General features: G+C 54.0%; 2 protein-coding genes across 5 annotated transcripts in view; one reads left to right on the top strand and one right to left on the bottom strand.

Moving 5' to 3' along the window:
• The window catches only part of SOCS7 (suppressor of cytokine signaling 7), a 33,557-nt gene extending 29,192 nt beyond the window's left edge, over positions 1-4,365 (bottom strand). The window contains exon 1 of one of the 4 annotated variants that reach the window (XM_089901174.1): positions 2,922-4,365. In XM_089901174.1, the coding sequence (XP_089757300.1) occupies positions 2,922-3,886 (965 nt within the window). In that variant the 5' untranslated portion in view covers positions 3,887-4,365. The remainder of the gene's footprint in view (positions 1-2,921) is intronic. The other 3 variants (XM_022557784.3, XM_022557786.3, XM_022557785.3) reach the window with 3 other exon arrangements.
• A 3,510-nt stretch (positions 4,366-7,875) lies between these two features.
• On the top strand, positions 7,876-26,496 carry GPR179 (G protein-coupled receptor 179). The gene is made up of 11 exons (XM_022557783.3): positions 7,876-10,467; positions 11,789-11,897; positions 13,497-13,584; positions 14,024-14,259; positions 15,053-15,121; positions 15,507-15,616; positions 15,905-16,143; positions 16,301-16,439; positions 17,086-17,191; positions 17,996-18,142; positions 19,615-26,496. The coding sequence occupies exons 1-11, from the start codon at positions 9,539-9,541 to the stop codon at positions 24,724-24,726; spliced, it is 7,284 nt and encodes a 2,427-aa protein (XP_022413491.3). The 5' UTR covers positions 7,876-9,538; the 3' UTR covers positions 24,727-26,496.
• Positions 26,497-26,877: the final 381 nt, after the last annotated feature.

The following is a 26,877-nucleotide window of genomic DNA, read 5'->3' as shown; positions in this document are numbered from 1 at the left end:
CCTGCGTTCTAGAGCCCGTGAGCCACAACTACTGAGCCTGCGTGCCACAACTACTGAAGCCCATGTGTCTATAGCCCGTGCTCCGCAACAAGAGAAGCCACCGCAATGAGAAGCCAGCACACCACAACGAAGAGCAGCCTCCGCTCGCCGCAACTAAAGAAAGCCCGCACGCAGCAACGAAGAGCCAGCGCAGCCATACATACATACGTACAAACATACATAAATAAAAAGACTCTGCGCTTCCATCACAGTGGGCGCAGGTTCTATCCCTGGTGAGGGAACTAAGATCCCACATGCCGTGCGGCATGGCCAAAAAAATAAATTAATTAAATTAAATTAAAAAATGATTGTAGGAGGTACTTTCTAGTAATAGCTGTGGGGAAGGTAAATGCTGAGAAGAGCAAAGAGAATCATGCCCAGAGGTTACTGTAAAAGCCCCAAATTATACAGCAAAGACTGCAGAGACTCGTAATTAACTCCAACAATAAGGCAGGCATATACCTTCTGGCAAAAGACTGACATTTCTCATGGCTTCCAGGTCCTACCAATCAAAACAAGAGCACAAGCTAAAAATCCAAACTTATCCTTCCTCCCAACAGGGCGGACTTACTAAGGAGGTGCAGATCCATAGAAATCACAACTACCCTGGCCAGACTTATCAAGCTTCTCACAGCTGCGAGGCTGCCAGCAAGACTGGCACATAGTAAGCTGTGGAGAAGCTAACAAGAAAATCTAACAGCACCAAATCCTAAGCACTAAAAAAAAAAATCACCAGTTCAATCTTACTACTTCTCCTCCAAAAGCACAAAATATTCCATCTCAATTTCTCTTGTCTTCACTCTATTCCTATAAGGACAGGAACAAGACAGGAATCACTCCCATTTTACAGATTAAAAAACGGGGGAAGTATGAAGAAGACAAAATTGGCCCGCATCCCACAGCTGATGCTGGAGTCCTACATGGAATCTAAATGTTCACATTCCCTGTACAACATGCTGCCTCCTAACAGCAGTCAACCAAACGTTCATACATGAATACCTAGCTCTTCTCCAATTCATCAGAAAAAGCTCTTGGACCAAAAAATGTAATTCTCCAGTGCCCTGAACTAAGCTTCTTTGCAGAGCTACAGCCCAATTTGCTCTGCAGTAGAAATCTGTATTGTGCTTAGTGTGAGGGTTGGTCACAGAGCAGCCAATGGCCATTAAATTCTGCTTCCAAATGCAAAAAACCGTATAATGTTATATGCCTTTTCCTCCTCCTAATCTATTAGACGTAGCAGCTAATTTCACGCCACACCTCCTATTTGGCGTCTCTGGAATCTTAGACCAAGTCCTGGTCAATATGGAACAAAGGCAAGACAAACCACAAGAAAACTAGCAATCTATCCTATGTCATTACCCACAGCTTCAATCCTGCCCTCCCCCCAGCTGATGAAAATTTCATCTACACTGGTTACATGGAGCATGGAACGCAGAGCCTACCATGAAATAGCTGCTTCAACAGCCACACTGTTCCAGACCTGAGCTCCCAGCGTGAGTTCATTGGGAGGCAAATGTGGAAACATACATCTACCTGAAGGGGCAACACGCATCAACCTACTGATTTCCTCAGGAAGTCTGGGTTTGGTCTGATCCCCAAGATAAGCCCTCGGCCCAGCTGTTCAGAAAAGGCAACAAAGTCAAACTGACCAAGGGAATTCCCTGGCGGTCCAGGGGTTAGGACTCTGCACTTCCACTGCAGGGGGCACAGGTTCCATCCCTGGTCAGGGAACTGAGATTCCCCCGTGCCACATGGCAAAAACAAAAAGAAACAAACAAACAAAAAAATTGACCCCACACCTTCCTCTTGAAGTACAAGTTCCTTTGAAAGGATGAGTGGTTTCCAGTCCAGATCACACCTTAGGACCGACTAGGGAGCTTTTTAAAAATTCAGTCTTGGCCCTCTGATCATTTCCCAAAGCTCCCCACGTGATTCTGGTTAACAGTAGTTCTCAATGTTTTTCAGCCTTGGGTTGTGGCTGCCAGTGCATCTCATGAATCCATCACATGAGCTGCATCAAAACCAATTCCAATCTTTCTAAGAACCCACTCAACAGTGCAAACCACAATGGCAGTTACCACAAGGGAAGTCTCATTTCATTGACACAAAAGTTGACAGCTTTTCTAAACCAATGTACAAATCTAACACTGGATATCTGAGAGCCGTCCACCCTTCAGAAATGCAGGAAAAAAATGTCTAAGTTTGGAATTTTCATCAATTGGGCTAGAACTCATGTACTAATGTACATGAGTATACCTCGTACTTAGACTTCTCATGTGGGTTTGAGGGCAAGGCTATTTTCTATTCTCACAGTGGTCAGCATACAGGCTTGAGATACCAAGTATATCTAAGAAACCAACCAAGAAAACATTAAAACTTTGAACAGAGATGCCCAACTGACTGCTGGCCTACAACTACACAAGTCTGTCACATCACCTGCACGTGTGAATGTGAAGGGGGTGCTGGTACACAGAAAGAATAAGCAAGGTGGTCAGACACAACACCAACTTTTTGCCCCAAAGGCTACACCTTTCCATCAAGCCCCCTGCCAGGGGTAATGGTAGACAGACACCTTGGAAAAACTTTAAAAGCTGGGACAGGGTGGGCGTGGGGGGGGATGGTTTGGAATCATCGCCCAACTAGAGAGATGCTAACCAGCTGATAAGTGTCACCGCGGGAGTGAATTCTTAGAGTGAAGGCTGCTCCCACAATCAGCTCTAACCTAATGGGCAATGTCACCACCTTTCACCCCAAGTCTCCGCCTCCTTATGAAGGCCATACCTTAAGAATTGTCAGGATCGTGTTAGCAGTAGAATAAAAGGGAAATGAAACAAGAAAAGGAAGTCGGTCAGCCAGCCCCACCGCCCCCCAGCCGGTCTCACCTCCCCGCGTCCAGCTCCCGGCCCGCAAAGCCTCCCACGTCTGTCAGGCTCGCAGCCGAAGCACCCAGCTCTCCGGAAGGCCTCTTGCCGGCCCCATCCCCACCGCCGGAGCCACCGTTGCAGCTCTTCGTGCGGAAGAGGCGACTGAGGCGGACTTTGAGGGAGCTCTTCCGAGAAGGGCCCGCGAGCGGCCGGAGGGGCCCAGGAGGAGGCGGGGGTGGGGGAGGTTGCTGCTGCTCCCCTCTACTCAAGCGCCCTGGAGGGACCAAGTCCTGCACCAGGAAGGGCACCGGGGGTAATTCAGGGCCCGGGGGCTGCAGAAGAAGCCGGCCGCCCCCTCCTCCTCCGCGGCCCGGGCTGCTGAGCTCCTCTTCCGAGCAGCTGTTAGTCTCCAGGCTCTCGGCCTCCGACTCCAAGCCTTCCAGGACCAGCAGCGCGTCGCTCGTTTCCGTGGGGTCCTCCCCGGCCTGCGGGGCGGCAGCAGGCGGCTGGGGCTGCGGAGGGGGCGGCTGCGGGGGGCACGGGCACGGGCAGCAACCACCGCCGACCGTCTTGACCCCGGGCCCCGCAGGCTGCCCGAGCCCCAGAGCCGCCAACTGCGCCTCTAGTCCAGCCGCCGGGCCCCAGGTCCGCTCGAGCGCCAACCCCGGCGGCAGGGCCTTGGGGTCCAGGGCACAGCGGTGCCGAGGACACAGCAGTTCCGAGGGTCCCGGCTCCCGGGCCGCCTCCGCGTCCTCCTCCTCCGGCGGCCGACCCACGTTGCGGAACACCATCAGCTGAGGCGGCCGGGAGCCCCGCGGGCCCGGCCGCGCGAGGAAGGGTGGCGGCGCGGGGCCATGGCCCGGAGGCGGCGGCGGCGGGCCTGGCTCGGGGGCCGCCTCTCCATAGCCGAGCAGGCGGCTCAGGACGCGGTACGAAGCGGCCGCCGCCGCCGCCTCACCATCCCGGAGCTCGGCCCCCTGCATCGGGGAGAGGGAAGGAGGGCGGGCGGCTGGGAGCCGGGCTGGGGTGGGGACTAGGCCGGGCCCCTCCGGAGCCCCGCCCGCCGCGGCCCCCGGAACGACAGTGCTAACGGCCGCCGCGGCCTCTGCCTCATAGAGGGGGCGGGGGGCGCGCGGAGCCCAGCGCGAGCCCACCCTGCGCGGCGCCGCCGAGCACCGCCCCCAATGCGTCACTTCCGGGTGATGGTGGCCGCGCCTTCTCCCCTGGTCGTGCTCGCGCCGGCCTCTCCGAAAAGTGACGTTACGCGGGGCCGGGGCCTGGGCCGCTATTGGCCGTGAGCTGCTTCTCGCCTAGCCCTTAGTCCGGTACCCCGACCCTGGTTTTTCACTTCCCGGGCCCTCTGGCCGAAGCCACCCTTCGGGATAAGGTGGGGTGGCCCTGGAAAGCTTGGTCTAGTCCTGGGAGAGAGCTGCTGGCCTTGGGAGGGCAGTACCTTTGGCTCTGGTCCCGCCTATGCCGCTTGCGATGTGTGACAGTGGCCAAGTCGTTTGTTCATTGACTAACTGTATCCCCGCCTTGGCATCCAGTGAATATTTATGGAATGACACATGAATAACATGTTCTAGACCCAATGCTGTGCTGATAAATGTTGAACAGCCGACTGTCGGGAGAAAAGGGGAATGTATGCACATATATAGGTACATAAGGATGTGTAGCACAGAATTTACAAATAATAGTGTACATTTGCAGATTCCTCATAACTAATTTATTCTAACAATGCTTTCACTGATTTTTGCCCAACTGCTGTATGGGTAGCCAACCCGTGGTTTCAGTTGACCAGGGAATGTAATCGCGACATGGATGTTGGTTGATGTCCTCTGTGTCAATGTAAGAGGAAAGTGAATAAACAAGACGTCTTACCTGTCAATTATGGGAGCGACTTCTTTGCTGAATAAGAAAACAATTTTCAAATACTGAAAGAATATTTCCTCAAGTTTTGTGCAATACAGAATGTAATGGCTACAAACATAACACATTCACTTAAAATCTGAATTATTTACATTTTCTCATCACTTTCTTAAATCTAGATTATCGACAAAACAATCAAGTCCCTATTCGTATCGTCTGCCGATTTCTCTGGTGTAAATCCTCCCACAAAGGCTGATTTCAATCTACCATCTTGACTTTACTGAACACAGAGCATACGATTATGCAGTAGTTTCATACTATTATGTAGCAGATACAATAACACAAATAACCTCAAGAGCACAGGTAAACAATAATAGTAAAATTATTAGGAAGTGATGAGTTTTGAGAATGTATTACCTTTGTTTTTAATATATTTAATGTTTGTATAATTTTTAACAGTTGGCTGTGTTTAGCAACTGGCTTGTAGGGAATTCCCTGGCAGTCCAGTAGTTAGGACTCTATGCTCTCACTGCTGAAGGCCTGGGTTCAAGCCAAAAAAACCCCCTAAAAACCAACTGGCTTGCAAAATTTATTCCACGCCCCCTGCAGTGGGAGTGCAAAGTCTTAACCACTGGACCACCAGGGAAGTCCCAAAATTTCTGAAATTTTAACAGTTGGCTTTCACAAGCCTGTATGAGCCAGTTCCACAGTACCACTAGACCTCAGTTTTCTCATCTGCAAAATAGGGATAAGGATTGCTGCTTTGCTTACTTGCAGGAATGTTGTGAAGGTCAAGTAAGTTCAAGCTTGTGTAGAGGAGGTGTGACTGGAGGCAGGGAGACCAGTTAGGAAACCATTGCAATCTTCCCATGAAGAGATGTTGAGGAATGCAAAGGATAAGGAGGATCAGCCAGCAGAACTTAGCAACTTTAGTACCTGAAGGTGCATTTAGGGGAAGATGATCCAGGGTCTGCTATGAGTTCTACAGCCAGAGAGAACTTTTCAAAAAATATTTACTTATTTAGCTGCATCAGGTCTTAGTTGCAGCATGTGGGATCCTTAGCCACAGGCATGTGAACTCCTAGCTGCGTCATATGGGATCCAGTTCCCTGACCAAGGATCGAACTCGGGCCCCCTGCATTGGGAGCACGGAGTCTTAGCCACTGGACCACCAGGGAAGTCCCCAGAGAGAACCTTTTAAAATGAATATTCACCAATAGCCTGTGATTATAACCCTTCATGGTTTCCCACTGTTCTTAGGCTAAAGACAAAACTCCTTAAGGAGGCCTATGGGGTCCTGTGTCATCAGACCCCCGCCTCTCTGGTCTCATCTCCCACCAGGCTCCACCTTGTTTTCTCTGCCCTGCTGTTCCACTAGCCCTGTGTCAGGCTCAAAAACATGGCCATTGCATAAGCGATTCCCTTTTCTTTAAAGGCTTTTTCCCTCCCTTTTTGCTTCATAAACTCCTACTCATCCTTCAAATTAAACTTCTCTCTACCTCAGGGAAATCTCCCTGCCTGGGTACTTCCTCCTCACTGAGCTCCAAGACCACTCCTTTGTTGCACTTAATTGCACAGGTGTGATTTGTTATCTATCTGCGAGGTTATTTGATTAAAGTCTGTCTTCCCTATTAAGCTGTTAGATCTGTGAGGGCAGGGGCCTCGTCTGCTTTTTGCCCATCATGGACTCTCCAATGCCAAGGACTGCCTGGCATGGAGTAGGCCCTTGATACATAAGCATGGAACGATTGTTCCATGCTTGTAAGAAGCTCCTGATACAAATTCATCTCTAATTCTGCACAACAGAATTAATAACCTCCCTTGCCCATGAAAAAACTGAAGAATTACTTACCTAAGGTCATACAGTTCAAAAAGGTGAAGTGGAATTCAAAACCAGCTGTGACTCCAAAGATTATATTTTCTACCCTCTCTCCAATACCTTTTAGGTGTTACTTAGGTTTCTGGAGAAAAGAAGAGAAATTGCTATAGGACCATAGCACACCGGAGGCCTAAGAAGACCACCCAAGATCCTGGCTGTCTCTGGAAAACTCTGGCTCCAGAACAGGTTACCCCCACGAATGCAAGGTCTGTAAGCTCCACAGCGCCCTCTGCTGTCCAGCTACTTTCCTGGCCCCAGAGGGAGGCAGACCATGTCTGCCGCCTGGGGTATCTCCACCTGCCCTGAGCACACAGAGGCACAGGGGAACACACACAGGCTCTTCCTAAGGCAGAGCAAGGAATGCTGCCTTTCTCCATTTCCTTAAATGTCCAGACCTGTAGTTCCTGGAAAAAATATTGAAAATTAAGCTCCAAGCAAAGGAAGTGTATCCTTGTATGAGCTGGATTTGTTGGGTGGGTTTTACGTCTACATATACCTGTTTCCTGAGGGCTATATAAGTGATCCCTGCAGTGGTAGAACCCTAGTTTAAAAGGTTTGCAAAGAGCGATTCAGAGAATCTAAACCAGTCTTGAGTTCACTCAATCGTTCAGCAATGGGCTAGGCTTCAGTGATGAATGAGACAGGCATGGTCTCTGCCCCTCTAGAGCTTGCCATCTAGTTTTGAGTCCTAGTCATGCCATTTCCTGGACATATTACCAAGAGCAAATAATTAAACATCTTTGAACCTGTGTTTCATTTGTAAAAATAGGTCAATAATAATCCCCCCTTGATAGAGCTGTTGTAGGGATTAAATGAAAACTTACACGCAAATGCTACAGCACTATTCAAACATAAGTTATTATTATGAAAAGCTTCTTGGGGGAAAAAACAACTGACTATTATGTCTTCACCCAAGGTGTTCTGTTGGCCCTGGACTAACAGTAACCAGTAATAATACCAAGAACGTGGAACGGAGCACTTGCTCACCCCACTCCACCCCCTACCATCCCCCTTTCTGTTGGCACACAGGAATCAGAGAGGCAATGGATGTGTGGGTGTGTGATAGAGGTCTGACCCCAGACCACTCGCTGGCTTTGTGGCCTTGAGGAGGTCACTTAGCTGACATTTGGTTTTAGTTTTCATTTCCTTCTCTATTAGAGAAAGGTCTGGGATACAGGCACGCTTAGTTCTGACATCATAGGGATTCTGTGGAGGTTTGTCCTCTAGCCCCCATCTCTTCCTCCACCCCTTACGTTCCCAGTGAAGGTTCCAAAGCAGAACTATTGCTGGCAGAGGCCACCAGTAAAGCAAGAGAAGTTTTTAGCCACCACCACCCAGCCCTCCCTACATAAACTCAGAGATCTGGGACATCAGAGGTTTAAGAAGCGGGGATGGGGGCAAAGTGAGAAGGAGAGAAACTAACAGATAGCACATGCACATGGGGCCAAATCACTGGGCTAGCGATCAGCGATGGGAAAGTGGTGGAAGAGGGAGGGAGAGGAAGGCAGGGGCTTTGTTCCGTGGCCGACTTCAAGAATCCACACCCTTCTGGATCCGAGGAGGCTGCCTCAGGCAGTGCTAACTCTGAGCTTTCCAGTTATTGTGTCCGACAGAGGGAAGGATGTGAGGGGTAAGAAGACCTGGAAGAGCAAGAGAGGTTAGCCATGGTTTTCATGAAGAAAGGAAGAAGACAGGGCTTAGAATGACAAAATGAAGGTGGAAGAAGCAGAAGCAAAACTGTTCATTCTCTTCCCCCCTCCCCACCATGACCCCCTTACTCTGGACAGTGGTTAACTCTGTGATGCAGGAGAAGGCGGGCTTCCCTGGCTGGGGAGGTGGAGACCTGGTGGAGGCTCCTGCTCTGTCAAGAGCAACAGTGTGGTCCTAGGGAAGTCCCTTCACCTCTCCGGGCTATATATAGTTAGGTCTTCTTGAGGTCTCTAAGGATGAATAACAGGGTGATGGTGGGGGTTTGATGGGGCAGTGTAGGGGAATCAGAGCTCTGGGTTTGAGTCTTAACTCAAATGAAGCAGCTATGTGATCTTGGGTGAGTCTCTGAGCCTCACTGTCTGCATCTGTGAAATGGGGATAAGAATATTCAGCATAGGTGGGTTGGGGAAGAGTCACTGAGATAACGCACATGAAAAACACTTTGTAAACTGCCACAGTCTGTACAAATATCAATTATGGTTCTATTGGGCTCTTTTGGGACTTCCCTGGTGGTCCAGTGGTTAAGACTCTGCACTCTCCATGCAGGGGTCCTGGGTTCAATCCCTGGTCAGGGAATTTGACCCCACGTGCCGCAACCAAGAGGCTGCATGCCGCAGCTAAGACCCGGCGCAGCCAGATAAATACATAAATATATATATTTTAAAAACCCATACTTATTGGGCTCTCTTGCCCACCCCTCGCCAACCCCAATCTCAAATTCCAGCTCAGCAGCATGGTGTCGGGGGTACAGGCAGCTAGAGCAGATTGCCAGGAGCTGCAGCTTGGCCCTTTATCGTGGCCGTCGAAATTGCTGCCCGGAGGCTGAGTGGAGCAGAGGGGTGGAGAGAGGGGCACAGGCTCATCTGCGGTTGCTATGGCGCCCCATCCCGGATTTGCCCATCTCTCCTAATGGAGCAAAGGGCAGAGGGAGGGAGGGAGGAAGAGAGAGAACGGCTGGTCCCTTCTATCTCTCCCTGGAGCAGATATAGGGTGGGGAGTGAGGGGAGGGAGCCTAGATATTGGATAAGAGGGGGAGGGAAGAGTGGTGTGCCAGGATTAAAAGGGTTTGCGATGGGGGGCCACACTGAGAGAGCAGGGAACAGAGCCCTCATGCCTACGTCCAGAAGCCAGCTGATGACATTAAAGAGAAGAAAAAAACAAGTAAGACAGCCTGAGCATGAGAGAGAGGAAGAGAGAAAGCAAGGATCGGAGGCGTGCAAGCAGGCAGCCCCAGACTGCGGCCAGCCTCTGCCTGGGATCTTCTGAACCTCCAATACCCCCGGCAGCCTGGACCCCAGGGTCCCTGAGAGCTGCCCCAAGGATGGGCACCAGGGCAGTGGTCATGCCTCCTCCTGTGTGGGGGCTGCTGAGCTGCTCTTTCCTCTGTGGCTGGGCTCTGGGGGGTCCAAGGCTCCTCCGCTCTCTTCCCGCACTGTCCTCCCAAGTCAAGCCAGGATCTGTACCCATGTGGGTGCCCCCGGAGGGGGCTGAGGCAGCCCTAGCTTTTCTCTACTCTGGAGATGCCCAACAGCTGTTGGGGGCTAACTGCAGTGAGCGCTATGAAGCCCATGGGGCAGGAGCCAGACCAGGGCTCCCCCCAATCCTATGGAGGCCAGCGGGCACCATTACGCAGGCTGCCAATTTCCTCAACATGCTGCTACAAGCCAACGACATCCGGGAGTCCAGTGTGGAGGAGGATGTGGAGTGGTACCAGGCACTGGTCCGCAGCGTGGCCGAGGGGGACCCAAGGGCATACCGGGCTTTGCTGACCTTTAACCCTCCACTGGGGGCCAGCCACCTGCAGCTGGCCCTGCAGGCCACCCGGATGGGGGAGGAGACCATCCTTCAGGACTTGTCCGGAAGCAGGAAGAGCCCAACCGGGGCCCTAGACACCCCTGACCTGCAGAAGCGGGTGCTGACCAACGACCTAGGGAGCCTTGGCAGCCCCAAGTGGCCACAGGGGGATGGATATGTGGGGGACTTGCAGCACGTGAGGCTGTCTCCTCCCTTCCTGGAATGCCAGGAGGGCCGGCTCCGTCCGGGCTGGCTTATCACACTCTCAGCGGCCTTCTATGGACTCAAGCCAGACCTCAGCCCGGAGATCAGGTAAGTGGTTTTTGTGCAGGGTTTGACACTGTTGTGGATTTGTGGGGTGGGGGGCCCAAGTCCAGCCAGCTGTGCATAGGCCATTTGGTATGCACATGTGTGGGGGACACAGATGTGTGTACTTGCATTCAGCTGTGTATATCTGCAGTTGACCCTGGGAATCTGTAACTGTGTGTTAACATATACAGGTGTGTGTATGTACTACATATAAATCACTCCATTTACAAGTAGGTATACACATGTGTGTGTACATATGTGTGGACATAGCTGGGCATAGGTCCTGGCCTCCAGGTCTGAGTAGTGGGTACAAGGCAGGAGAGGGCTTGTTGCGGGAGACAGTGACAATCCATGCACTGGCTTCTCAGAGGAGTCAGATGGGCGCTTCGGGAGTGAAATTCGCTGCTCCCTAGCAATCTAGAGCTGTAAAAGGAGGCTTCTGCAAAGGAAGGAGAACACTTGCGGGGAGGCTTGGCACCATTGCCTTTTCTGCCCAGGAGTTGGCCAGATCCCCAGGGTCACTCCCAATGGCTATATTCTTATATCAAGTCCTGACCCCAGTAGCCTATGATACTCCTCAAATAACTGACTGCCTCCCTCAGCTGGAGTAAAGAGGTGATTGGGAGCCATGATGGGAAGGAGGGAGCAGATGGATAGTGTACCACAAGGCATTCAACAATCAACGTTGTTTTCCCAGCTCTGTGTCCCCATTCATTGTCCCCGGCAGAGTTCCTCTCCTGGCCACAGGCAGCCTGGCTCCTTGCCAGCTCTCTCCCCATTCAGCCCAGAGCAGGGGTTGAGAGCCCTTGGGCCAGGCAGCTCTGACTCTGGGCCCCTCTATTCCATATCTCCTTTGCTGTGATCAATTCAGACCTGGTTTGGGCAGAGTGAGGGGGTGGTTAATAGCTGCACTTTGCGCTTTGCGCGCGCGCGTGCGTGCGTGCGTGTGTGTGTGTGTATATACATGCAGTGGGGAAGTGTGAATATCCCTTTCAGAAAGATCATCAGAGCCGCAGCTCCTGTATGTCTCACCACCTCCCTTTCCCATTGATAGAAATCAAGAAATGCTAGGATGTTGAAACCGTGAGGGATGGGGGGGGTGGGGGCAGGGAAAAACCTAGGGGGAGGAGGATTGTTGCTGCAGAGACAGCGAGGGTTAATAGCACTGGAGAAATGGCGTGTGTGTGTGCCCTCTCTCCTGGCACCCTGCAGCCACTGTGCTAAAGTTTGTAGAGCTTGCATCGCCTCATAGTCTGGGGTCCAAGGACACATGTCCACCTTGGCATCCTTCACTGTACCCCTAACTGCCAATTCACTGCCTTAGGGGGCAGGTGCAGATGGACGTAGATCTTCAGAGTGTGGACATCAATCAGTGTGCCAGCGGCCCAGGCTGGTACTCTAACACACACCTGTGTGATCTCAACAGCACCCAGGTAAGGATACAGAGGGTGGGGGTTCTGGTGTCCTGCCTCCCTCCCCTTTCCCATCACTGCCATCAGGAGCTGCTGACAAAGGCACACCACCCTCTCCGGCTTCAAGGAAGTCCCTACTGATAAGATAGATAGAGATGAGATACCAGGCTTTTTAAGAGTGAGGACACATACAGCCTAGCCCCATCCCCCCACCCGAGACAGCCACCTTCATTCCTTTGCATTCTCAGTGTGCTTCCTGTCTGCTCTCCCTTCTGGTACTAGGTGCTCCAGGATCCCTTCCCAGGACCGCCTCCTGAGCCTCTACTAATTGTCCCCTTTCCTTCTCCTGAATCACATTCTCCATGTCAACAGAGCTCAGGGCTCCTTCTGACCCACAAAGGATGCTCTGTTGGGTGGTTGTTGAAATAAGTAGAATTGCTGGTTGGGGTGTAGGAGGAGACTAACCAGAGAAGGAACTTGAAGAGCTCTGGGACCGGTAAAGGTGATGGAACCCAGGTGAGATGCTGGCAAAATCAAAGCCGTGGATGCAGGAGAATCTGGATAATGGAAAGCAATGGTTGATAATCCTGCAAGCCCAGTACTGGGAAACTGGCAGGTCAGTGAACTAATCCGCTCCACAGTTACACTGACAGCATGCTTGTTCCTGAGCTGAACCAAAGCCAAGGGGAGTTCTGCAGCCTGCTGGGAGGTGTGGTGGGTTTGGGCATCTGTTGCTCTTCAGGGCTTATGTGTTTGGAGCTATCAGTCCAGGGATGGATAAGGGCTCCCATTGTCCAGTGCACTTTTAAACACAGCCACATTCATGTCTCTGGGTATGCATTTGTCTATGGCAGGAACAGAACATTTTCCAGTGGTCTGAGTAAGAGGGGAAGCTGGGCCACGATTTCAGAAGCACCTTCTAGGGGCTGGATATGTAATCTTCCTTCCTTTGCCCCACTGCTGTCTGTTCCCAGCCACTCCCTACAGTAGGTCTGACCTCATCCAAGGGCTCATCTTCCCTGCCTGGCTCTGAGGTCTGCTCTGTCCCCTGCTGGGCAAACATCAATGGGTGGAGGTGGAATAAAGAGCTGGCCTTGGCATCCCACCAGCCTGGCATTAGCCTGGCATTAGGGCTGGGGAGAGCAGTCCTGCGCCAAAGCCAGATGGCCCTGATGGAGGAAGCTGCTCCTCCATGGGGGCCTTTTCAACCCACCTGTGTGCCAAAGAGGGAGGCTGATGGGGACCCTTGAAGCAGGATGTAGGCACACAGGTGTGGTTGAGCTCAGATTTCTCCCTGCTTCCACCTCCCCAGCACCTTGCTCTAGCATTAGCTGGGCACTGGGAAATGGGACCTGTGAAACTCCTGTTAGGGCCAGTCTGAATAAAAGGGTGATCCATCTCCATACTCTTTGCTTGGAGGTCTCTTTGAGAAGAGAGGCAATGGTGGGGGCAGAGTAGGGTTTCCAGGGATGGAAGGCTTCTCAAGGGCTGGGGTGGCTTTCTGGTGGGGCTCCCCGGTGTAGACCCAGGGGCTGTGGATAGGAAGGTAGATGCACCCTCCATCTCTTCCCAGGAGGGAAAGCCTCATATAAATACCGATTGTGTTTGTCATCCCCACAGTGTGTCCCCCTGGAGAGTCAGGGCTTTGTCCTTGGCCACTACCTCTGCCGCTGCCGACCCGGCTTCTATGGGACAAGCAGCTCCGGGGGTATGTAACTATGCGGAATGCCAGGAAGGCGTTTTACAGGCTGGGCTGATTGGAGGGGGGCATCTGGGGAAGAAAGGCAGGTTGGGGTGAGACACTGGGAGAAAACTCATGGAGCAAGGGAAGAATGTCGAGAGAAGCAGGAGAGGCAGGCAGGGTCCAATTTGGGGGTGTCTGTTCCTTCCGAGAATTAGCTTATAACATGCCAGTCTGATGCAAGCTGACCTCGCAGTGAGTCCTAGCCTGGCACCGCCTCTTCCTGTAACCCTGCCTTCCCCTGAAAGTACCCACTTCTTCATTCCTACCCATCCTGACGCTACCCCAGGGGCCACAGACCATAAGAGGGCGGGGAGAGAGCTGTGGTGACCATTGGGAGAGAAGGCTGGGGTCTCAGGTTGTCCCAGCCATGCCCCTCTCCCTGCACACATCCTGTTCTTTATAGGCTCAGAGGAGGGTGCTGCCCAGCCTGCCGGGCAATTCGGGTCCCCTCAAGGCAGCTCCGGGAGGCTGCTGCGGTGCCAACCATGTGCTGAGGGCTGCTCCAGCTGCCTGGATGCCACGCCGTGCCTGGTGGAGGAAGCCCCCGCGCTGCGGGCAGTGGTGCTGGCCTCTCAGACGTGCTGCATGCTGGCCGTCTTCCTGAGCATGCTGGTCTCCTATCGCTGCCGCCAGACCAAGGCAAGGAAGGCCCCACATCTCTCTTCTACACACGTGTCCTACCCATCCTGAGTCTCTAGCATCAACCGGAGACCACAGACTGCCTAAGACCAGAACTTGAGAGAAATGGGTTCTGGCCCTGATTCTTAATCTAACTCACTATGTGACATGAGGCGAGTGACCTCACCATCTTAGACCTGTTTCCTCACCTGCTCAATGAAGGCATTGGGCTTGATTCAAAACACTGTGTAGGCACTAGGGGAAGTGATCTGCCCCCTCAGACATGTAAATAAAACGACAGCACAGCAAAACAGGGGCCAGGTGTCAGTTGCTGTGGCAGCTCAGAGAGGGGACCCAGTCACCCTGCCTGAGATGGCATGGGAAGACTTTCTGGAGAACATGACATTTGAGCCAAAGTTGACGGTCAATTGACAGAGAAGCGAGTTTCTAGACAAGGAGGCAGTCTGACCCAAAGCTTGGAGGAAAGCCTGAGATCCCTTCTAGCTCCAGCAACCTCTGATTCTAGCCCAGGTCTGCAGCAAGGCCCAGGCTGGGAATGGGAGGGGCATGGGCCTGTGGTGGCAGGAGCTATATGAAACCTTTGCCTTAGCCAGGCTTAGTGCCAGTGGAGCTAAGAGCCTGTGGTGAGAGTGGCTGTGGATGGAGAGGGCAGAGCTAATGTTACAGGGTGAAGCTTTAGCTTCAGGGCCATGGGGTGACCCCTCAAACAGGCCTGAGACCCTCCTGTACCATCCTCCAGGCTCTGTCCTCTTGCTGCCCTGCTTACATACTTCTCTCTTTCCTGGGTTCACAGAGGATCCGGGCATCTGGAGTGGTACTGCTGGAAACCATCCTTTTTGGATCCCTGCTGCTCTACTTCCCTGTGAGTCTGTGGCCAGAGGCTGACCCCACCTCCCAGGATCCCCCATAGTCCCAACCTGGTACCCTCCAAGCCCCAGAATCCTTCCTCTCTGCCCTGTTGGGGGGATTCAGAGACCTCAAAATCCTCCAACTCATACCCACAAATGACAGGCTGGTCTAGTGAGCTCTGGAACCAAACAGCCAGGCTTAAAAGGAGCTCTATGACCTGCTGTGTGACTTAGGACAAGTTACCTAACCTCTGTGATAACAAAGGTACTCCTTTGCAGAATGGAGGTGATGATGCCTCTATGAAAAGGCGGTTAGGAGGATCAGCACTGTGTTTAGCATAGGCCTGGCACACAGTGGAAGTGCAGTGGAGAGCGACTGTTTTTGCCCCTCCCCGCCAGGTCTTCATCCTGTGCTTCAGGCCCAGTGCATTCCGCTGCATCGCCCTCCGCTGGGTCCGGCTGCTGGGTTTTGCCACTGTCTACGGCACTATCATACTCAAGCTTTATAGGTAGGGTCTGGGGCAGAGCTTGCTCTCACGCTGCTCACTCCAGGCTACCCCAGCTCATTTATGGAATGAAGTTCTTCACAGCCAGACCCCTACCAGCTCTACTCCTCTGTGCCCCCAAGGCCTGCTCCCATCACTATGGCCCTCCCCTCCATGTAACTTTTTTGGGGGTAAGAGGAGGCGGTGAACCATGGAAGGGATGGGAGGACAGGGATGTGCGGCGGGGAGGGAAGCAATGGCCAGGGGCATCTCCCCTCCCTGCATCCACCAGCCACACTCTGACCCTTGTAGAGTGCTCCAGCTGTTTCTGTCTCGAACGGCCCAGCGGGGCCCCCACCTGAGCAGTGGGCGGCTGCTGCAGCGTCTGGGGCTGCTTCTGCTGCTGGTGCTGGGCTTCCTGGCTGTATGGACAGCGGGGATCCTGGAGCAAGGCAGTCAGCACGCGTCCCTGGTGGCGCGAGGCCACACCCACACAGGCCGCCACTTCTACCTCTGCCACCACGACCGCTGGGACTACATCATGGTTGTGGGTGAGCTGCTTCCACTGAGCCCAGCCTCACACTGTACCTCCAGGGGTCCTCCTGCCTTGTACCTGGACCCCTGGACCGGGGTCCCCCCAGCACGGCCTACAGAGAAAGGGGTGCATGGCTGCTGAGGTGGTACCCGGCTCTCCTTATTTCCCCGCAGCTGAGATGCTGCTCCTGTGCTGGGGCAGCTTCCTCTGCTACGCCACCCGGGCTGTTCCCTCGGCCTTGCACGAGCCGCGGTACATGGGCATCGCCCTGCATAATGAGCTGCTGCTTTCTGCCGCCTTCCACGCAGCCAGGTGAGGGCGGGCCCGCCTACCCACCACGGCTCCCACCCAATAACACTCCTCACCTCTCCCAGGTGAGGGTACCCCCACCCCACAGCCCTCCTTGCAACACCGACTACGCCTCAGCAAGGAGGAGGAGGGCCCCCACCTGTAGCTCTCTCCCTACCTCACAGATACCCTTCCTGTAACCCATGTCTCACCCAACACCCGAGAAGAGGAAGCATGCTCCACTCCTAACTCCTCTCCCATTCCACACGCCTCCCCCCCCCCGACTCTCCTCCACATACAGGCTCCATTCTCACTGCCTTCTTCCCCCTCACACCCCAACTGTCCTTGCAGCGGGCCTGCTATGAGTGTCCACAAGGATCTGGCCCTGTGGTGAAGGTAGAATCAACCCACAGGTGGTCCATAACAGAGTTAAGTGCTATAAGCAGCCGGAGAAGGCAAGCTGGAGTAGTCTGGGAGGGCTTCTCAGAGGTGGAGATTAACGTGAGCCCTGAGGTGGGAGGGCAGGAAGAAGGAAGAGTGCCCTCCTCACTGCACAGAGCACCTCCAGGAGATCAGGGCGGGGGCTGGGGAGGACAGCCACTGAAACAGGTGAGAGGGAAGAGGCCACTCCCACCTGTAGCTAACCATCTCCTTCCCACCTCACCCTCAGGTTTGTACTGGTTCCCTCCCTGCACCCAGACTGGACGCTCCTCCTCTTCTTCTTTCACACCCACAGCACAGTCACCGCCACACTGGCTCTGATCTTCATCCCTAAGGTGAGGTCTTCCCCTGGTCTCAATGTGAGGGAGACGCAGCCCCTTTGCCAGGGGCACTGTGGAGCTGCTATGCCCATAGCATCCTCTCCAGGCCAGGGTGAGAATGACACCCTGGGACCTGAGGGATTTGGGCCCTAAGCAAGGAGCCCACTTAGGAGTCACAGAAGGAATCACCGTCCCCAATCCCTAGGCAAAGGAAATAACAGCTAGAGCTGGGACTTCCCTGGTGGCACAGTGGTTAAGAACCCGCCTGCCAATGCAGGGGACACGGGTTTGAGCCCTGGTCCCGGAGGATCCCACATGCCGCGGAGCAACTAAGCCCGTGTGCCACAACTACTGAGACTGCGCTCTGAGAAGCCCACGCACCGCAACGAAGAGTAGCACCCGCTCTCCGCAACTAGAGAAAGCCCACACGCGGCAATGAAGACCCAACACAGCCAATAAATAAATCAATAATTAAAAAATAATAATGAAAAAACACTTGAAGTTTAAAAAAAAAAGAGCTAGAGCTGAAGGGAGTCCTTGTAATACAACTGGAAGGTTGGGAGACTCTGAAAATCAACTCAGAAGCAGTTACAGAAAGATAGGTGAGGGGCGGGTAGCTGAAGGACATGGCTAGGAATTGTGGGGGCAGGGCATTGAGACCCCTGGTCTCTGTAGAGAAAATCAGGAAGGAGAGGGAACAATACTCCTTGGACCCCCAGAATCAGAGAGGGGGTGAAGATCTATGGAGTAAATACATATGCCACGGGGCAGGGAGCCAAGGTGAGTCTTTTTCCCGATCATGCCCACCACCATGGCCAGTTCCGGAAGCCAGGGGCTCCTCCCCGAGAGGAGATCTTGGATGAGGTGTACGAGGACGAGCTGGACCTGCAGCGCTCAGGCTCCTACCTGAACAGCAGCATTGCCTCAGCCTGGAGCGAGCACAGCCTGGACCCTGGAGACATTCGGGTAGGTGCTGCCCTCCCCACCTCCTCTTGATGCTACTTAGGGACTGGGCAGGGGGCACAGCTGCCCTGCCACCCGGGCTGTGTGCCACTGCAGGTCCCCTCTCCTCCCCATAGCTTTTCCTCTAAGACCCGGCTCCCTCTCTTCTCCACCACTGCCCTAAGCTGCTTCCCCTGACTCTGCTCAAAGGAGGCCACACAGTGGATAGACTGCCCCCACCCTGCAAAACCCCAGAACCCAGATTCCTGAGGCCCACTTGGCAAGGTAGAGGCAGAACCATGAGTGGAGCTCAAATCACCTGTGTCTCCTGTGTCCTCCACTCCCACTCAGCAGGGCCACCATGAGGGGCAGCCTACGAAGCCCCTCAGCCCCCAACATACCAGGCAGTTAGTGGCCCTAGGGCCATTGGGGCTGGGTGGGTGATTCAGGCAGTGAGTGGCTACCAGGCATTTCCACACCAGGGTCCCCTTTCCCTGGACCCAGCAGTGTTAGAGAAAGGAAGTTCTTCCTGAGTCTTACATCAGGAGAGCATCCTTACCTTATTTTTCTGCTTAAGAATATCATTATAGTCACAGAAACCCTAATGAGAGGCTCAGAGAGTAGGAAATAAAGAGACCTGGCGGTAAAGCCCATCGTCTTATAGAACCTGCATGTGGGAACAGTCCCAGGAAGCCATTTTGTCCATCCCTCCACCTCCCCTGGGGCCCCCTCCACAGCTGACTTGTTTACATCCCCCAATTCCTTCCTTGTCTCAACTGCCTTTGCCTCTCTTTCCCCCGTAACCTCCTCATCCTCTGAGCTCTGCCTGCCCTGCCGCCTGCCCCCTGGGGATAGGCTGAACTGAGACCCCAATCCAGCAGGCAGGCCAAAGAGTGGAGGCACACTGCCACAGAGACACCATCCTTGACCCTCCAGTATGGGGAGCAGCAGCCCATGTACCTCCCCTATGCTGGCTGCGGGGAGAGATCCGAAGTACAAAAGACTTTCAAAGCCCCATTCCGTCACTTACACCTGAATATGGCAGTTTTCATGCCCACTGGTCCCACCACCAATCTCATACAATCCTCTGAAGGAAGTGAACACTAGGCAGCCAGTTTTCCTTACTTTATTGAAGCAGAGGCTCAGAGAGGGCAAGAAAATAGCCTGGAGGCACATGATGGGTCAGCAGCCTCAAACCCAGGTTTCCTGTCTCCCAAGCTGGAGACTTCCCACCAGACCACAGTGCCCAGAGAAGTCAGTGGTGCGCTGAGGCCTCGGAGCTAAGTGGGTCGGGCTCGGGAACTAGGTTGTTGGCGCCGCAGGACGGAGAGGTGAAATCTGAGTTTTAAAAGCTGGGAAGAGACACAGCTTGGTGGGAGAGAGATCCCCCAGAGAAAATGGTCTGAGCAAGGGCTGAGGGGCAGAGCAGCGCCGCCAGGGGATGGAGAGCTTGGCCCTCACCGCCAGCGCTGTATCCCCGGTCCCCCCGCCCCCAGGACGAGCTGAAGAAGCTCTACGCCCAGCTCGAGGTCCACAAGACCAAGGAAATGGCCGCTAACAACCCGCACCTGCGCAAAAAGCGAGGCAGCTGGCGCCAGGCCCTGGGCCGCTCCTTCATGAAGTACCTGGCCGAGTTCCCCGAGGCCCTGACCCGCCAGCACTCCCGGGACTCGGGCTCCCCGGCCCGCGGCAGCCTGTCCGGGGGCTCCTCCCGCCGCCGGCTGCTCAGCGCCAGGCTGCCCAGCGCCAGCCTCCGGGAGCCCGCCGCGCCGCCGGGTCTGCGCAAGTCCCGTAGCACCTGCGAGCAGGGCCGCGCTCCCCGCGGGGAGCAGTACCCGCCTCTGCTCGACTCGCTGCTGAGGAGGAAGCTGGCCGGCAAGGACCCGCAATCCGAGAGCCGCGAGTCGGCGGCAGGGCCGCCCGCGCTGAGCTTCAGGTCGGCCAGCGCCCACAATCTGACGGTGGGAGAGCGGCTGCCCTGCGCCCGGCCCGCCTCGCTGCACAAGTCGCTGAGCGTCGTGGCTGGCTCCAGGGAAAAGGCCCTGCTCGAGGCCAGCCAGGCCTACCTGGAGGAGACCTACCAGCGGGCGAGGGAGCGGGAGGAGAGAAGGAAGGCAGAGGCCGCCCTGGCCAGCCCGGCGCGGAGGCCCTCGGCCTGGAGGCTGGAGCGAGCCCGAGCGACTACCCTGTCGGCCCCACCTTCCCCGGCCAAGAGGAGCAGCGTGGACAGCTCCCACGCCTCCAGAAAGCTGCACGAGGAGGCCGTGAGAAGGCTGCCCCACCCGCCCATCCAGCACCAGATCTCCACACCCATCATGGCCACGTCCGGGGTGGGCCTGGGGGAGCCAGGGATGCTGTCTCCCACCTCCACCTTATCTCTGGCTCTGCTGCCAGCTCCCGCCCCTGCCCTGGCACCCATCCCAGTACCCCCACAAAGCCCCAGCCTACTCACCTACATCTGCCCCTGGGAGAATGCAGAACTGCCATCGAAGAAAGAAAATGTGGCTCAGGAAGGCCCCTCGGGGCCAGAGCGAGGCAACCACTCTCCCGCCCCGGGTCGGGCCAGGCTCTGGAGGGCCCTCTCTACAGCAGTAGAGAAGAGCGGGGCTGGGGAGAAGGGGATGGACACGGAGGACAGGCGTCTCCAGGGGGACGCTGATGAGGATGAGGATAGGCCCAAGGTCTTCTCTAAGTCTAAATCCCACAGCCTCAAGACCCCTGTTCAGCAGGGTTCCATGCGTAGTCTGGGGCTGGCTATCAAAGCTCTGACCCGTTCTCGGAGCACATACAGAGAGAAGGAGAGCGGGGAAGGATGTCCTGAGAAGGAAGAGAAGAGCCAAGCTTTGGGAGAGGGTGTGGGGGCATGTCCCAGATCTCCCAGGTCAGGCCGCCCCAAGGCGGTGAGTAAGCAGGCCGCGCTTGCCCCCTGTGATGACGAGGAGTCCCTCCAGAACCAACAGAACGCTCACACAAGCAGAATGCTCCAAGTCTGTCACCAGGAGGGCAGCAGGAAACAAGCAGACAGAGGCAGGAGGCCATCCCAGGGTCTAGGGGAGGGGAAGGTTGCGAGAGCAGGTAAAACAGGGCCTGCCACACTGAGGCAAGTCAGGCACGGCACAGTTAGGGACAAAAATGTTAAGCAAGCAAAAGAAGCCCTTGGGGGGTGGCGGGAACTGCCCAAAGCTGGCCTCCAGCCCCTGGGCAGTGCTGACCAGAGGGTGATAGATGTATGCCCCTGGGAAGTCACCGAGTCAGAAACGTGTCAGCCTGACAGTAGCAACAAGGCCGAAACCTGCCCCTGGGAGGTGAGTGGAGTCCCTGAGGAGGCGGCACTGAGGCAAGATCTAGATGCCTCCCAAGATGAGAGGGGGAAAGCCTCAGAAAAACCAGAACCCAAAGATGTGGTTGCCATTGCTCAGAAAAAGCCAGAGAGACTGGTCAGGGGACAGGAGGCAGTGTGTCCCTGGGAGAGTGCCGACCCTGGGGGTCTATCCCCTCGGTCAGCCCCTCAGGACTCTGACAGAACCAAGGGCAGGTCTGAGACAGTGGGCAGAGTGGAGCCTAGAGAGGTAGAGACACGACCGTGGGAAGCCGCTGGCCCAGGAGCTTGTACATCTGACATCACCAAGGCAGGGCTCTGTCCCTGGGAGGCAAGTGAAGGAGGAGAGAATGAGAAACCGTCCCAGGAGGGAGTAAAGAAGCTCCCCCAGGCAAAGCAGAAAACTCCCAAGAAAGCAATCTTCTTGGAAGAACAGAAACTGGGTGAAGGGTTGGAATCTCTTTGTCAGTGGGAAAGGACAGATTTCCGGAGCCCCTCAGCAGTCTCTACTCAGGCCCTGGGAACCTCCGGGTGCTCGGGGAGTCTGGGCAGTAGCGTCACTGAGGCGTGTCCATGGGAGGCAGGAGATGCTCCTGCTATCAGGAAAGCAGAGATTTGTCCCTGGGAGCTGGGTGATGAGGTAGTAGGGAAGGAAATGATGAGTCAGAGGACAGGTGGAGAATCTCTCCAGGAAAAGGGAAAAACCTCCAGAAAAGGGAGCTTTGGAGAGATGTGGGAACAAACTGGGAAAGCAGTGCAGAAATGTAGTCAACAGCAGAAGTCCGTGTGTCCCTGGGAGAGCACAACCCCTGGGCACTCTAGCCCACATCTAGAAAACTCCTCATCCAAAGCTGGTGGCCAACTCCTCAGCAAGGGAGGAAGCAGAGCAGCGCAGGTATGTCCACGGGAAGATCTCAGGTCAGAGGCAAAGGAAGCAACACCTGCCAAGGCGGAAATCTGTCCCTGGGAGGTGAATGAACGAACGACAGAGGACTGGATATCGGGACAGGCACCAAAAGGAGAATCTCAAAAGGACAAGGAGAAGATGCCTGGAACATCAGGAATCAAAGATAGCACAACTTGGGAAAAGCCTGAGGGACAGATGCAAAAGCAGGAAGCAGTCTGTCCCTGGGAGAGGGTGGACCCTGGCAGCTTCTCCCCACAACCTGGTCCTCGAGACATAGATAGACCCAAAGCCACTTTCCAGATGTCAGGCAGTACGGGAAGCAAAACTGCTGAGATCTGTCCCTGGGACGCGGAGGAAATCCTGCCTGCTGAGAAGGCAGAGATCTGTCCCTGGGAGGTGAGTGCTGGAGCAGGGGAGAAAAGGGCTTTGGGAATTGAGGCCATTAGGCAATTTCCAAATGATACAGGAAGGGCTTCTGCAGATTCTGGACCTGAAGAGACAGCTGTTACTGCTCCAAAGAAGCCAGAGAGGCAGGCCTGGGAGCGGGAGGTGGCCTGCCCCTGGGAGAGCTTGGATCCAGGGGGCTCCTCTCGGCATTCAGGCACTCTGGGCACCGACAGACCAAAAGCTGGGCTCCAGGTATTGGACCGTGTGGGGTGCAGGCCAGCTGAGGTGTGTCCCTGGGAAGCAGAGGGAGCGCCTACCAGTGAAAAAGCCAAGATCTGTCCCTGGGAGGTGGATGAAGGAGCCCCCGGGAAGGAATCGGAACAAGAGATGGGGACTGATTCCATGGGGCAGAGGGAGAAAACTCTAGAAAAGGGGAGACTCACCTCTCTGGGAGAAGACATATCAAAATGGGAGACAAAACTGAGTCAAGAGCAGGAAGCTATGTGTCCTTGGGAGAAGGAGTTGAGGACACCCTCTGCTCAGGCCGAGGTCTCAGACTCGTCCAGCAGCGGGAGTAGCAGAGTGGCAGAGGAGCACTCCTTGGAAGTGAGTGATGAAGCAGCACAGAAAGGGGACCTGACACAAGACCCAAAGATGGGCTCCTTCCCAGAACAAGCAGAAAAAGCAGAAGTCACTGCTGCAGATGGGGAGAAAGCAAGCAATGAGCTACGACCTATCTGTCTACAGGAGAGCATGGCCCCGGCGGGCTCTTTCTCCCACCCAGACAGTCACTGCCCTGACCAACCTAAAGCCGGTGCTCAGACACTGCTCAGCGTTGGGGGCAGGCTTGCTGAGGTCTGCCCGTGGGATGCTCCTGCCATGGATGCTCCCAAACCTGACAGCGGCGCCAAAGCTGAGACCTGTCCCTGGGAGGTGACTCAAAGAATCCCCGAGGAAGGGGTGTCAAGACAGGATGGAGAAGGGGAGCATCAAGAGGAGAAGGAGAAAGCCCCAGAAAAACCAGAGCACAAAGTTGTGGCTGTTCAGGCAAACTCAGAGAGTGCAGATGGGAAACAGGAGGCTGTGTGTCTCCAGGAGAGTCAAGATTGTGGGGGTCTGTCTCCACAACCAGCCCCACAAGCTTCTGACAGAAGCAAAGAAAGTTCCGAGGCAGCAGGCAGCGTGGGGGCCAGAGTAGCAGAAGTGTGTCCATGGGAAGCAGAAGAGGCTCCCTCTGATAAGAAAACAGAAATCTGCCCTTGGGAGGTGAGTCAAGGAGCAGCAGAGAAAGGGGGACTGGAACAAGAGTTGGACAGAGAATCTCAAGGGCAAGGAGAGATGTTCCTGCAAAAGGCAGGATCTGGAGGGACTGAAGAACACTTTTCAGAAGAAGTAAAAGTCAACAGAGAGCGAGAGACCGTCTGTCCTTGGGAAGGCACAAGGTCAGAAGGGCTCTCCCCCGAGCCAGATGCTCCAGACATGGACGAACCCAAAGTCGGTCCCCACAGAGCAAGCAGTATGGGGAGCAGGATGGCAGAGCTGTGTCAATGGGAAGTCACAGATCCAGAAGGAAATAAAATAAAGGGGACCATGGCAGACATCGATATATGTCTTTGGGAGGTAACTGGAGCCTCATCTGACGAATCTGGCCTCCTGGTTTTAACAGAAACTCAGACAGAAAAACCCTGCCCCACAGCCCCTGAGAACCCACCATGCCTTTTAGTCCACAGACCTCTGGGTGGCTTCCTTCCAGAAGGCAAAAGCCCCTGCCCCAAAGTGAGAAAGCCAGCCAGTACTTTTACTCCGGAAGGTGTCAGAGAACTCCAAGTACCTTCAGAACTTGGGCCGAGGACCAGCTTAGTCCCAGAGCCAACTCTCCAGGAAGCTAAGGCTCAGGAGTCTTCCTCCTTAACCGAAGACCAAGGAGAAGTGGCTTCTAAAGCTCAACACGAAGAACTCACCCCTCCAACTGTCTATCCTTGGGACCACGAGTAACAACTCCATCAGGTAAGGTGAAACATTGGGTGGCTATCTTTTAGAAGCCAAGGTCCTTTCCAAGTCCTAGGTGTTTCCAAAAACTGGAATCAAACACACTTGGCCACTTTCTCTCTCCAAGGTGGCCAGAAGTCAACTCATTCCAAGACAAACTGTACAAAAAGGGTTTAGCTCGGACCACAGAAGTTAATCCCATCCCCTCTTTACTTCCAACTCTTCTCCCTGCTCCAGAGAACAAGGGCCGGACCTTCTACTTCTAATGAATCCTCCCATCCAGCTAGAATACTCAACACAAGCTGTCTGTGACACGACACTCACTTGTAAAGCCAATGTTAGTGATAAAGGGAAGTCAGCTGTGCCCAGCCCACATTTTCTCAAAAGGAGACCCATTCTTCTGTGAAGTCTACAAAGGACATTTTTTGGGAAGAAACTAAACCACGCAAGGCATTGGCAACATAGGGGCTGAGGAAGGTCACCACAGGAAGCTTAGAAGCCACTTATTCAAGTTCAAAGATAAATCAGGGGGAAAACTTAAATGGCTCAAAAGAGGTGCCTGAAATGCCTCAAAGATCCTGTCATTTTGACTTTGGGTCTCCAGGTTCTGCTTTATTGATTCTCTCGTACCTGCCCTGCTTGACTGCTGAAGTACAGAGAATCAAGCACACTTACGTCAACATCTGGCATCTAAAGCAACATCAGAGACAGAGAGCATAAAGGGAAAGGCAATTGCTCCAGTTTAAGCCCAGTTTAAGAAGTATGACTCTTACAAGCCTTTTCAGATGGCCTTCCCTCCTTCCTGCCCCATCTTTTGCCAATCTGCAGAGTTCACCCCACTGCCTCATTCTCCTAGCCTTTCAGTGCTGTCATCAAAGGGACCCCTCTCTGTTGTCAAATGCAACTGGAGCCAGGGGGAATTTCTGGTTCCAATGCAAGAACCACTCCAAATCACTTGCTCAGTAACAGGAGGCCCACATCAGTCTCTTTCCCGAGAAGCCCGAGAAAGAAAGGAGGTCCTGTTTACAGCCAGCACTTTAACTGCCCTCAGAAAGAGTAGTGCTATGAGGCAGGTTAGAGGGCTGAGGGCCAGGGAAAGGGCATCGTGTAAATACAAAGCCTCCTTTCTTAGGGAGCTCTCTCTCGTTCTTAGCTCGGTTCAATTCTCTCAAGTCAATTCAGGCTACCCTTACTTAAGTGGTCCTAGATAACAGAGTGCTGGAATTAAGTGATACTACCAGAGGGGAATGAGGAAGGAGAAAAACGTTGGTCACAGACGTCCCAGGATCGGCAGGGGTGAGGTGGGGGTGGAAATAGGCAGACTAAACATGGCACAGGGGCCCACCCTCTAACTGGACAGATACTGATGCCATTCACCAGGAGGAAAAACACACAAGAAGGGGACCAAACACCCAATGGGGAAAATACCAGTCTGCATGTAAATACTCTCGGCAGCTACAGGGCTTCACAGAAATAGGAGCAAAGTGCTCCATTTCCAAAAAGAAGAAGGAATGGAGTAACCCACTTTCAGAGACCAGAGGCCCTTGTTCCATATCTAGGCCTTCCCTCTTACCTAGGTCCCCTGCCCTAGGCTTCCAGAGTAGTAACTAAAGTGTGTTGTTTTTCTGGGCTCTAGCTAGTTAGCCTCACAGCTTGCGAGCCAATGCAAATTCTACACCTCAGAACAATCCCACTGGGTCTGGACTAGCTGGGAACAGAAAAGTTGTCTCTCTAACCACAGTTGTGAAATAAACCATGGGGAAGAAAATAAAGAATGCTTCTTCTTGACTATTGCAGTTGTTTCTAGCTTATTCATTATGGTGATTTTATTTTTTCAATGTTTCTAAATATTAATAGTAGATAGATAAGGAAAGAACAATGCCTGCTCTAAAGCCCAAGGTAGCCACATGGCAGCCTTCAGGACAATGGGACTGTCTGGCTAATTCTCAGCCAGTGCCCAGCTACATGGGTGGCACTGCAGATGGTCTCCGCCCGGCCCTTCAAGCCAATCCTGTACATCTGGGCCATTTGCTCAGCTGGATTTGATCCCAAGGGGAAATGAAAATTGCACTTATCCTCTGGCTGCCTGGTGGCTCCCTGGCTTAGCCGCTGTTTAGGATTATCTAGAGACCCCTGAGACAGGGGAGTGAGGGGAGT

Source organism: Delphinapterus leucas, chromosome 19, assembly GCF_059928025.1.
Source record: "Delphinapterus leucas isolate spDelLeu-1000000601 "Yukka" chromosome 19, BTC_Dleu_Yukka2, whole genome shotgun sequence".
NCBI lineage: Eukaryota > Metazoa > Chordata > Mammalia > Artiodactyla > Monodontidae > Delphinapterus > Delphinapterus leucas.
The sequence above is the reverse complement of the archived record's forward strand: the minus strand, read 5'-3'. Positions and strand labels throughout refer to the sequence as shown.

Bases quoted from the DNA above. Each gene is read 5' to 3' on its own strand.
- GPR179 (XM_022557783.3), top strand. From the start codon at position 9,539: ATGAGAGAGAGGAAGAGAGAAAGCAAGGATCGGAGGCGTGCAAGCAGG. The intron at 15,122-15,506 runs GTGAGTCTGTGG...CCTCCCCGCCAG, and splicing joins CCCTGCTGCTCTACTTCCCT to GTCTTCATCCTGTGCTTCAG. The intron at 18,143-19,614 runs GTAGGTGCTGCC...CCCCGCCCCCAG, and splicing joins TGGACCCTGGAGACATTCGG to GACGAGCTGAAGAAGCTCTA.